At 43.7% G+C, this 13,093-nt stretch overlaps 1 protein-coding gene across 3 annotated transcripts in view; it reads right to left on the minus strand.

Annotated features, from left to right (window-relative positions):
- Positions 1-1,248: 1,248 nt before the first annotated feature.
- The window catches only part of LOC149341584 (phospholipid-transporting ATPase ABCA3-like), a 69,155-nt gene continuing 57,310 nt past the window's right edge, over positions 1,249-13,093 (minus strand). For 2 of the 3 annotated variants that reach the window (XM_089543679.1, XM_089543678.1), the window contains one exon: positions 1,249-13,030. In XM_089543679.1, coding sequence (XP_089399805.1) covers positions 12,589-13,030 — 442 coding nt within the window. In that variant the 3' untranslated portion in view covers positions 1,249-12,588. The remainder of the gene's footprint in view (positions 13,031-13,093) is intronic. The other variant, XR_016282940.1, reaches the window with a different exon arrangement.

Raw genomic sequence — 13,093 nt, forward strand, 5'->3', positions numbered from 1 at the left:
AAATCTGCGCATGACTTGGCTGCTTGCATATTCTGTGTATGCTTGCCCTTTTACCATGCAGCAAATGATCAAGGCCACATGCAAAATCCACTCTTGCATCCTTTGAATAGATGGTTTTTGTTTATCATTACCTTTTTTAGTGCTATCATTTACACAGCACTTTTTTAGGCCTTGCCAAAATGTAGTTTGCAGTTTTGCTTTGCAGTTTTCCAAAAAAAGCGTGTCTGTACCCCTTCAGTGTACAAAGAACAGGTATTCCCCACCTTATTGGCCTGGCTTCACTGCATATTATTATTATTCTGCTTTGTTGTAGCACTGTTAACATTGCTGGGAGCTCAGCATGCCAGGTAATCGTGCTGTAGAATCCCATTTTTTGTCGTTATGCTGTGCGTGTTGACTCTACTGGCAACACATTACTGACGTGTAGGTATTCTGCTGTTCTGTATTTCTTTGTGTGTTACTAGATGAGCACCAGTATGTCACTTCCTTTTTGATTTTAATGTGTCGCCTTCGTGTGTTCTTTTTGTCCTAATTTAGGCTGACACTTAAGATCATTCCAGTGATTTGAAGTTATGTCGGTGGGCGTCAGGAAAGCACGTGATCGGGTGTTGCACATCTTTTTAGAACAAATCCTTCAACCAGGGCACGATGCCAGGACCATGCCATTGAAGTATTATTTTTGTAGTCCCTTCTTAAGTTCCTATTGTTTGTATCATTTAGACGTTACTCATGTACATTGCGTTTAAGGGCTATTTCATCTTCATTGCCCTTGTTTTTATGTGTTCCTAGCTAAATGTAAAACTGACAAGTCTGCACATGTTGTGCTACTGTGGCATTATGTAATGTTCCTCATTTTACTATGGTTTTATACGTGCGCTACTTTGTTTTTATCGTTGTACTCACGAACATCCTGTCAGAAACCAACTTTTTTGTGTGTATGAGTGCTTAGGTTTGTAACTAAGCCTCATTAATGGTGTGAGGCATGCAGCCAGAAGAGAACTGGAATGACTTCTAGCGGTACTCGCTAATGGCATGACTATTATGTCTGGCGAGTGGGCTGTGAAGCTTTGAGGCTTCCTTACTTCTTTATTTGGAGTGTTCAGTAGCATGCATCAGAAGGAGTGTTGCTCTGGAACTGTAAATAGCATCCTTCAACATAACAAAATCTATGCAGGAACACAGACAGCATCACACCACTACCCAGAAGTGAATGCACAAGAAAAGTCAAGCCAGACTGTCACACAGATGGCATTTTACATCCTTGCAATTTTTAATGCAGAGTTTACAGCATTTAGGAAGTAGTCACCTATGCAGTTTTATATGTTGTCGTGACCCACGTAGACTGCTTGTGATCTGTGGGTACAACATGCTTAAATGAGCTACACACAACATCGAAAAAGCATTATTGACCTTGCTTAGTGTACTTGCATCATTCTTAAAGGGACTATAAACCCACGCGTGAAGTCAGCTTAGATCATTAGGCTAGCTTTTAAGGGTGTGAAATAGTCAGATTTCACCAAAAACAGAGCTTGTCAAGCATATATGATGACTTGCTATACACTTTTCTGTAGTGTACATCATGTTTTTGTAAAGAGCAAGTGAATGGTTTGAGCCTTGTAAATTGTTTTCAAGAAATTAGAATTTTTGGAGCATGCTCAAATTAGGGCATTTTAAAACTTTGGAATGCTTTTATTTTTAGTGGAATTTTAAATAATAATGTGCTGAGCATGACCTATGAATAAGAGCTTCCAGTAGTGTGAAAATAAGTGGCTTGTCCACCCACGGCATTATTCATGTAATTGTCAAGCTTGACATGATTTCAATCATTGTAGTGTGAAACACACTTGTTCATTTTAGTGCGAGTTTTTTTGGCTAAAGAAAACAATCTTCTGTGTTGAGTGAATGGAGAGATAATCGCAAGGGGCCCAACTTAATGCTCAGGGGGATGAGTTTACAATCCCTGTAATGCAAAGTGCAACAGCACACACTAGTTTCAAGAGTAGTTCTCACCACAGGCGCTCGTTATGCCTCTAAATGACTGTCCAGAATCACGACTAGCACATATCAAGGCACTAACGATAGGTTTCCTTTCCTCTTGCCTGGAACATATCAAATGGATTATAAGATTTGTGCTTTCTGTATTGATGAAAAAAAAAAAAAACATTATTTTATGACTTTGATTTAATTCATTTTTTCACAATTAATTTTTTCATTCATGGTTTAATTCATTTGCTATTGCGCAGGATAACTGGATATAATGGCTATGCTTTTGTACAGTGCAGGGGTTCACTAATAGTCGGATGCAGGGTCGTGCGAGCATAGTTCCTTTCGATTTGATGTAAAAGGTCTGCCATTGGGTTTCATCATTAATTGCCCTTTATGTATTCTTGCTGGTACAGCACAGATTAGAGAGGAGAGCCAGCTCTGCTGGTAAAAGCATATAACTAGTGCTTCATTGAGGTGGAGCATCTGCAAAATGATGATGTGACATGATCAGAGGCACTGGTGGGAGACTCCGCCTTCCCGGCCGCTGTTTGTAGCTGCATTTTGTTCCACAGGAATATCTGCATCTTCAAGGAGGGTGGTGAAATGGCAAAACTGCACTTCAGTGAGGAAAGAAGAGCAGAGGAGGTGGCGCACAAAAATGCTGATTGCATGACGCCAGCGTGGCATTCCCTATGCATCTCGAATATGTTGCGGTGTGCTTCATTTGGTGCTCCTGCCTACCCAACACCATGCTTGCTGTCCTTATACATTTACATATTTTCTGCAGGTGTTTTGAGCACAGCCTAAATGCATTTTGTTTTCTTTAGTGCTCATATTTCCGTTTAGGCCTTCCTCTCGTGTTATATTTTAGTTGCTCATACCGTTTACTGTTTTACTGTTGTTAATTTCGAGGTCACACAACATTTATGGTGTAAGTGCGTACCAGCAGGCCCACTTTTCACGTGTTTTGTGTTTGTAGTTGCCCTGCCTTGAAAGGGCCCTGAACCACCCCTAAGTGCAATGGGTGAATGCAGTGGGTGGGTAGGGTATTGTGCACCTCTGCATAGCATGTAGTGCTCACAATAGGCGCACAAAGCAAGCTCTCTGTCATTTCTTAAATAATAGGGCTTTCTCATTCATAACATGCATCCATTCAGTTACCGCCATGCGATGTCAGTGTCCAGGCACCTACGTGGCAGTGTTCGTGCCACATTTGAAGTAGTTGTGAGAGCAGGGTTACCACAAGCAACAGAGACCGGAAGCAGTCTTCGGTTAACAAGGTATCACTTCTGTAGGCACTTATTTAGGGAGAACAGAGAAGAGAAATTGTCTGACTACTGGTTGACTTTCTGATTGATTGACTGACTGAATAATTGATAAAGAGGCAGGTTGTAGTGGAGGTCTATGGATTAACAATCTTTTGCATGCACTGATGTCTCAGCGTACAGAACAACACAGCCATTGAGTCAGTGCAGCAGATGAGTTTGAGTTGAAGGAGTCTCAGGAATGGATCTTTGATTTCTCTGCTCTAGTTGCCCATTCTTGAAGAAGTCTTTCAGGATGGCATTTCTCACTAGGCATTCCAAGGAATTTCTGGTGATTGACTAAGAGATGTTTCAGGGCACCTTTAATGTCGATTTCAAGCAGGAGCTCCTTCTTACGAAGCCTTGATGCCTTTTTTATCTGAGAAGTTCTACTGCGCTGAACCTCTCATAAGACAGTTGTTCACATCTTTACTGACCTGAGAATGTGAAGCCAAAGCATGATACAGTTGTGAGCATAGTTGCTGTGCTTCCTGACAAAAAAAGAAACCTTCTTTTCTTTGTCCTCATTCTGTCCATTATTACTCAGTCATAAATACCAAAGAAGTGCTGCCTTGCTGGCAGACACTAAATTTTCCCAATTCCTGTTATGCTGTGAACATCTCGTATTGTTGACTAATATGTTTTGTCTACATTGTTGCAAAACAATTCTTTCTTTTTTGCTGCTTGACACGTTTTGTGTCAACCTGCACCAAACTGTTGAAAAAGAATGTAGCTATGCAACATGCCAAGCATGTGTCTACAGTTAGAGCCAAATCAAAACCTTGTCTGAATGCTGTAGGCATGCAAAACTGTTCCCTTAGTCAGTTGTACCTTAGGAACATAGTGGGCTTGAAGACTGAGGTCGAGCATGTTGTGACATGCTTTGTAGTTGATATACCATTTGCCTTCTTCCTGTATTCATTTCCATGACTATGTTAACAGTGTCGCATGTCAAAACATTGCATTTTTATTATGTGATTGTTGTACAAAATGCTCTTGCAGTTCTTTTGAACATATTTGGCTTGGGCATCACCAGAGGTTTAGCCATTGTAACCATTTTTTTCTGTAATTTGTTCGGTAGGCTTTCTTTTTTATGCCTAAAGCACATGTCAGTGCAGACGCCGTAACTTTTATTTTAGACAGTGATGTAAAATTGAAGTCACCCTCGACAATGATGTACATGTAATTGTGTACCCATGAAAACTACTGCCACTGCCCATATTTTCAACAGTAGCAATTACAAAGCTATTTTTGGCTATTTGAAAGTACTGATGAACTTGTGCTTATGCCAGTTTGCCTCTTTGTAACCTGCATGTAACGCATGAAAAGGTGCAGCTTTAGTCAAGGTGTTTTCTTCAATCTTTTTTTCTTATTATATATATATATATATATTCAGTGTTGAGGCTATTGGCATAACAAAAGTTCATTTCCCTAGCCATGTGCATGGTAGTGACATCACATACAGGCTTGTGAAATGGCTGTTGTGGTAACCTCTGTATGTTTATGTGGTCTGTTCTGAAAGCTGTGTTCTCTCGCATTCTTGTAGATTTTGCTGGACGTTCCTTTAATGAGTTTGACAATGGTGTTGAGAACCAGTCATTTAATCTTTTTACCTTTTTGCCTTTTGCTCTGTCCTAACAGCTGTGCTTGCTACAGCTTAACAAATATGAATCAAAGTTGTGAGCTTTGGAAGAAACCCTCTGGCCTTAGCACAATAAGCAAGCAGCCTACACCAGTAGAGTAGCTGTGGATTTTTGTGTGCTTGAGATACACCACCTGTTGCAGCTGTCTTTTGTGCTGTATTTATAGGAGATAGCAAGTAAACAATACTGTAGAAAGCTTGTACTCCGATGTTGTAGGGGCGAGTATTGGGGGGGTGCTAGAAGTTGAATGTTGCCAGTAATTGTAGCAGAGGATTTCTAGCAGCTGGAAGTGGTGTGCCAAATTGTTTTGTGGAAATGTGGGTACAGTTTACCATTTCTGGCCCTCCGCAATTTTTATGCAGATTGTGCTGTACCTAACAGTTCTTACCCAATGTAATTAGTGCAGCTTGTGTACTCTATGCATAGCCAAGGTCACTATAGCATTTATTCTAGAGTTCTGTGGGCCATGTATCTTTTACTGACTTGCTTGTCGTTTACTTGCAGTCTAGTTTTTATTTGTTTAACTGATAAGCACACAACCACTCACTTTGTCCTTGTTCTCTGTCAAAGCTACCGATAACTGGTTCTTGGGGGCATCAGTCTTGTTAATGCAGCAGAAAGGTTAGTGATCAAAATTTTTAATTCTGCCGTGGCTCTGTTAAAAGCACTGTAGAATGTGTTGAATAATTTTTTTATTGCCGGACACACTTTCTGTCTTGCTGTTTAGTATTCCAATGATGGAAACAGGGGAAGTGAGCATGATAGCAATTGCATGCCAACAAAAGAACAAATGTAACTCATACGACAAGGAAGCAATCTTTAGGACTGTGTAGGACTGTGTATGATGAGACAGTAGAATCACGATGATATGAATCTCATGGGGTCACAAAAAATATTCACGTCCCCCAAAATTTGTGCAATAAAGAAAATGAGCAAAATTTGCATGCTGAAGCACAAGAAATGTATTTATGCAATTCCGTTCGCGGCTGACAGGATTTATTTACGGTCGCGGTACATACTGTATGATTGGCAAGTGCATTGCTTAGTGCTAGCAGTTGCAGTTGCGGCTCTTGTTTTCATATCATCTGTGGTGGCGTGGGAGAGTCTTTTTTTAACATCTGAATATGTGCATATTGTACACGATGTACCTCAGCCAGGAGATCTTAAGAAATTGCACTGCACCAAAATTCTCTTCCTCCATGAGCATCTTATCGAGGTTATGCTGCATATACAACCATGCAGTCTTTAGTATGCATGCCTTCCAGGAAGGCACTGATGTGCGCCATCATGCAATTTAATTTCACTAGGCAGCACTGCTTTTCTGCAGAAACTTTGTCTAAGTCAAAAGACACATTGAAGAGAGCTCAGATAGTAATTGTAACAAACACTTGCTTGAAGAATATGTATAATGCTCTTAAAATTAGCTAACTTAAGTATCCCGGTATACAGTGTAATTAAACACTATTCATTACCAAAAGGTTCAGCACAGAATATCACCTTATTGAGCTTTATAAGTGTTCTGTACCAATTTAAAATAACAATTCCTCGTTTACTTGACACTATCATGCCTAATTTTACCAGTACGAGGCAAGATTTTTTCATTTACATTGTAATTTTGTGGCATATTTTCGTCAGTTGTCTGTCCCTTTAAGGTTGCCTTTGGTTTTCATACACAGCTTTCATCCGCTTATGAAATTCGTTTCAGTTATGTAAAATTCACTGTGTTTATTGTGAATAGAAATTTTGTAAAGGGGGAAGACCATTTAGGTTCACTGTTTTTTACATTAATTACATGATGCTGGATTAAAGGTCCAAGCAAACATTTACAGGGATACATCGAAAGATAACTTCGCCACAGGCAACCTTTACAGATCATTTTAATGTAATTAAACTATGGTCACAATATGTTTTGTTCATAAATATAATTTCTACTAACATTTTGCATGGTTAAAATTTAGAATAACAAAATGAGTTGCCAATTATATATATTTCCTGTTTTTTTCCTTTTGGCTAATTGTTTGAAAAATTATTCCCAGTTATCTCCATTTATCTGGAAGTTTTGTATAGAGAACAATGTGCTTATTTGTCATTTTTGTGCAGCTGATTAAGTAATGAAACAATATCCACATCAAGCTCTGTATTCTGCAGTGCGATGCTGGTCATCAAAATGCAATTTTTTTATTCCTCAGCAAAGGCAGTAATATGCATTCACTGCCTGTAAACACACAAGCTAAAGATCATGGAAAGGATTGCTGCTTTTTTGTGTTGTTTAGTTTGAATTTTTTCCTAGATATATGTACTTGTATTTGTTCAAAGTGATGGCTCTGAAGACTTGAGCAATACACTTTTGTGATTGCCGGTAATGGTCCATTTTGTTTTACCACTAATTCTTAGGGCCACAATATTAGCAATTGTAATCTGTCTCACTAAAACAATGCGGCACTGTGGAAGCTACAGTGAGCACTGCCCTATCAGGAGCTGTATCGACAGGAGCTGTTTGCTCATTAATGGCTGGCCAACCCTTGTGCTCATAATTACCAAAAGTTGGCACTGATCGGTGGGAAGCTGTTCTTACAGGCTAACTGCTTTATGGATTTAATTCCTAATTAGTTGTGTGCTGATGGCTTTACTGATTTTGTCGCTGATTTGATGCCATCAGATCTCATTGCCACATTCCTGCAGAGTTTCAGTGAGACATTTTGCAGCTAAGACAAACAGGCTTCTGGGCTGCATTTTTGTGTAATCATCTTCAGTGTTTGTCCTTCTCAAGAATTGAGGGCATTGTTACAAACAATCGATGCAGATAAGAACTGCATGTGTGGTAATGCTGATAGGAATGCTGAGATACTTTGCTTTTGTTGTTTTGTGTCCTTTTTGCTCATAGTACTCAAACTACTGTGTTTATGCTACTGGCTCTCTTATCTTAACAGTGCCTATTTTTACTGTCATGTATGCTTGTGCATTGTATAACTGTGAATATATGCAAGCGTTTGCACTTCTAATTCCTTTTGGAAGTCAGTGGAAGCTAAATTTAATACTGGGATGAGCACTGCTGGGACAGACAACTACATGTCCGCTTCAGAAGCTCTTGTTGGTCGCGTCAGAGGTACTGTTTGTTTGCCTGTGCACAAAAGCTTTGCTTGCAGGCTGTGCCTGCAGCAGGTTTAGCTGGGAAGATCGCTGAACGATTGCAGTATTGTGAGATGCAACGAGAGTAGCACTAGTTTGGTTGCAGGCAAAGAATTAGTGGCCTTGACTGTACCCTTTTACTCATAGATTGGGTCGCCTCTTCCACTGCATCTTTCCTTGCCAGTGCATTCATTTATCCCCTTCACTGCATTATTTGTTGCCTGTAAACCATTTGAATGTCACTATGCAACACCAGCTGCACCTAGACATTTTGCCACAGTGAAAGAAAAGATTGATAGGTGCATACATCCTACAGTGTAAGGATCAAGATGCAAACAACATTGACATCGATGTTGGCTGGTTTACCTGTGTTGCTTGTCTAGGTGCACTCTGCTGGTGGCAGAAGCACCTCTGACGAGAAGCGCCACTGACGAGCGTGAATGCACTGGTGTCCCAAACAGCCAGAACTGAAACTCAGCCTACTTTACTGCCTCAGGATCTTTCCATATGTGGAGGCCATCAGAAGAAAATGTCCCTAATTTGAGAAGTATGCGTTTACTCTGCACACAAGCTCGTATCGCCATTTTTAGAACAATATTTTTCTTTCTGCAGCCGCACATGTCGCAAGCTTGAACTGAGGCTGAATGGTTTTCATAGGGAAGCTTAAAAAGGAAACATCTAGTTTGAGATTATTAACATGGCTGCCTCATATAAAAGCTTAACTTTGTAGTGAAAGATAAAAACAGATTATTATGCTCTTATGTGTGTGGTTTATCAGTTTTGATGCACAACCCTACTGACAACCCTACGTTTCAGTGGTACCATATGCAATATTCATGGTCCGTTGCAACTTCTCTGTAGCTGGTACATGTTGCGTCCAATGGCAAATAAAGATGCTGAAAGACACCAGTTGCATGTGTGCTTTTTGCTCCCACATAACATGCAAAGCTTAATTAGGCAGCTTTGGATTCTTAACCATCTCTCTTGGCAAGTTATTTCTAAACCATGTGAAATTGCAGCCACATTGAAAATGTTATGACCACAGAAATATCTAGTGCTTTTCAAGCGATGATGACACCCCTTTGCCCAACATACCAAACTGTGCCAGGTGAGATAAGCTGTGCCATTCTGTTAAAAATTGAGAAAATTATGCGAAACTAATTGAAATAGATTGGTTTAGATTTGTGCTGGGTAACGCAGTCAGACATAACCGTAGTTGCTGTCGCTGTTTCAAAATGAAAAGGTTCATGGAAGCCTGCTTATAACGACCATGACCGTCACACGGCATTTGTTGGTTAACTCCCGAAGTTAGCATTAAGTAAGGGAAAAAAAATGCTTAATGCATAGTGAGTGAGAAACATTTTTTACTTATGGGGGGGAGGGGGGGGTCGCGATACTGGGAATGGTGCCCACAGTCCAGGGCCCCAAGAGCCCTTGAGGCTGCTTCCGCCCGGCGAACAGACGTTGGTCCTCCAGGTAGGGAGCGCTAAGAACGCTCTCCCGGTCCGCTTCGATCTGTTGGCACTGGTATACGAGGGGCAGCTTGAATAGCATGGCAGGCCGAGACTGCGGTACAGGGTCGCTCGAGCCCCACAGAGTGGAAATTCTGGGCGATAGCGGGCTGGGTGAATACGGTGGAGACGAGAGAGTCGGGGGAAAGTGAGTTTGGGGCTTTCGGAGAGAGACCGCTTCGGCCCGTGATAGGCGGCGGTGAGGCAGGGGAAAAGCGCTGAGGGTCGCGCGGTAGTAGTCAAGGAAGTCCCGAAACATATGGAGTACTGGGGTGAAAGCTGTTGGAGGCGGTTCCCAGCGAATCATCTCGGTAGGAAAGAGCGCGAGCCATGGCATGTTTCTGTTGATTGCCGTCGAGCACGTCGTGTCCCGGGGTCCAGACGAGCGTGGTCGGTGAAGCGGGAGTTGGGTGGATGCCGTAGGAGCTAGAGCGGGCGGCGGTGTGGTCAACATTTAGGTCGCGATACCCACGGCAAGCGGAGGCCGAGTCAACAAAAACAAGGCGTGGTGGGGAGGGGCCGGAGGTAGTGACAGCCCGAGAGATGGCCAACTTCTCTGCGCACTAAATCCATTAACACTCCTCGTGCGACGTCCACATCCCACCAAACAATGCCCAAGAATAGTATTACTCATTTTTCTGGCTCAATAAAGTATACAACCGCCCCCTGATACATGCCTTCACATGCGCTGGCTTGCCCGTGTATTTTTTTTTTTTCGCACTTTCGATTCTCTCAATCGTGGTGAGCTCCACATTCTCTGCCATCGACCATATAAGGGGAAGGGTGCATCTGAAGCGGATAACCCTCCAAGGGCTGTCCTTTGCCTTTTATGGGCAGCCCCCAAGGGTTGCCTGGTTGCCTCGTGCCACGTAAGGGTGGGGGGAGGGGGGTGGGTCCCCTCTGCAGCGCTTGGCAATAAATGTTTTTCACCACCAAGCACGTTCCTCCTTCCCGCTCGCCCAACGAGGTTGCCCTCCGTTTGAAAAAAAAAAAAGGCGTTGTTCCTTAGTCGCAACGTGCCCCTAGCCCTGAAGAACCATACTTGGACATGGTAAAGTTGTGCGAAAAGAACACACGTAAGACAGAATAAGACAGACCGATACATCCTGAAGGATGTCTTGGTCACACCTCACATAGTCGCCTGTACCCTTTGAGCAAGAACCCTCACGTTTTGCCTTAAGGGTATGGCGCCTAGTGAAGTGAGTGTCCTTTTTGGGAGTTGCGCTCGTCCCCTATCCTGCCTTACGTGTGTTCTTTTCGCGCAACTTTACCATGTCTGAGGAATTGCACCAACTAGCCCGGTATGTTCTACTGCAGCATACTTGTGACTGGCTAATTTCTGTCCGGTTGGTCACACACACAAAGAATTATGGGGTAGGCTTATTCTCGGGACGGCGCTTATTCTTCCGAAAGCTGGCGTCCGCGCCCTCCCTCCTCTGTTCCTAACTTTGAGCGAAAGCTCTGCTTCACCACCAAAGCTACAAAAGCCGGGCCATCGCTGAAGCCTTGACCTTGAATAAATAACAGATATCGCCGCGACTGGGATTCGAACCCGCGGCGGCGCGAACAGATCAACTTCACTGGCCACTGCACGAAAGCACTATATAGTATATGCTATCGCCGCAGCCGATCACGCCTAGTGTTAAACTGCAATACACTCTCGCGCTGTGCACTGCACATACGCCGTCTTCATCAATGTCTTTCTGCGGCGCGAACAGAGGAGATCTTCAGCTGAGTAATATCGTCGACAGACGTGCCGATACCCAGCAAAGCAAAACCATGAGCCATTCAGGCTAAACACACGTTTTCGCACGTCTGCTCGGTCTAACTACGTTAAAACTTTTTTCTTACAGCCCTCCCACACAGTGAAACTTGTCACTGCGGTATGCGTCGATGCTATAGTTACAAGCGTTCCAGGGTCGTTGCAGTATTCGGTTGCAAATGTTTTCGTATGAATTGTCGCTTAGCGCTCTCTTCTAAAAAACTATCCAGCCAACAGGGCACTGGAAAATGACAAAATGTCGCAAACGTCATCTGGGGCGCACCGTTTGCGCATTCCGATGTCTGGAGTGCGCCGGGAAACTGCGCGAAGCACTACACGTCACACTCGATGCGGTCGTTGCGATTTCTTGTCATGGCAGAGTTAATTTTATTTACATTCAGTGGTGAAGTGCCTTGCTGTACGTTAGGGACCAGCTGCCCTGATGTCTTTTTTCTCTTGATAGTTTCGATGCATTCAAAAAGTAGCTTTGCTGTTTGGTGACCTCTCGGCCTCCGTCACCATGCAGGGGTGGTGTGGCTGGTATGGTGGGTGGTGGATGCAACACCTGATATTGTGATGCGGCAGGTGAGGCGGCGCTAATATACCCTCACGAATATGGACCCCGTTTCGACCAAAAGGATTGGATGTTTAAACCTGCAAAGCAAGTACATTCTATAGAATCCGGCAATGATGGAGGTGAAACAAGGTCGACCGCAAGAACGTTCATATGCGCTCAGCCGTTGACGCAGTACACAGAGGTCCAGTGAAATGTCCACAGCGGCGTCAGAGAAGTTGCGAATGCCATTATAACAATATTACAACACGTATCACGTGTCATGTTCCGCTGCTGCACTTTCACGCAATGTCTGACGGCGACAGAGGCTACATACAACTTGAACAAAAGTGAAAGCTGGTAAAGAAATGCTTGCCTGGAATGGCGCTCTTAATTTCTCCATCGCGTTCATAAATATGTGCGTAATAAAAACAATTTATGAGCACTGTAAAAAATATACATGCATATATACATAAAGTGAAATAAAGTGACGAGGTCCGCACGAAGCGGCGGATCAATGTCGTACGCGAACAAATATGAATGGCGTTCTGGTGGAAGGTTAATAAAGATTACGACACACACATCGTTTCTCCCAGAAGCGGTGCCAGAGTTAACCACACATTAAAAATACAGCCGCACAAAAATAAGGAAATAATTGCGGCGTCCTTGTACGGCGCCGGATGCGTCGTCCGAGACCGCACTACTTGTGGTCTTCCCGCTGGAGCATGGCGAAGTGGAGGAAGACCTGCTCCAGCGTCAGCTGCGCCACCGAGTAGTCGGCCACGTTGAAGACGCCCTTGGCCTGGTCCATGACGTCGAACACCTCGGCCCAGCTCATGTCGGGCGCCGACAGGTGGTACTCGAGCAGGCCGTTGTGGGCGCCGATGAGCTCGATGCCCGGCAGACGGGCCTGCATGTAGTTCTTGACGCCGTTCACCTCGGTGCTGAGGGACTCGTCCTTGCTGCTGTACGAGCTGTGCGACGTGACGGACGTGGCCGACGGCTTGGCGCCGGACACCTTGATCATGATGGAGTAGCCGCTGCCGAACTTGTTCTTGAGGTGCTGCGGCGAGCCGAGGCAGCACAGCCGGCCGTTCACCATGATCGCCAGCCGGTTGCACATGGCCTCGCACTCCTCCATGCTGCGAGTGCAAAGTACCGTTCACGTGGACCGCGTTTCGCTTGCCACGAGTGGAAGAGGCGAA

This window comes from Amblyomma mixtum, chromosome 5 (genome assembly GCF_055824585.1).
Source record: "Amblyomma mixtum isolate Tamu chromosome 5, ASM5582458v1, whole genome shotgun sequence".
Classification (NCBI taxonomy): Eukaryota; Metazoa; Arthropoda; class Arachnida; order Ixodida; family Ixodidae; genus Amblyomma; species Amblyomma mixtum.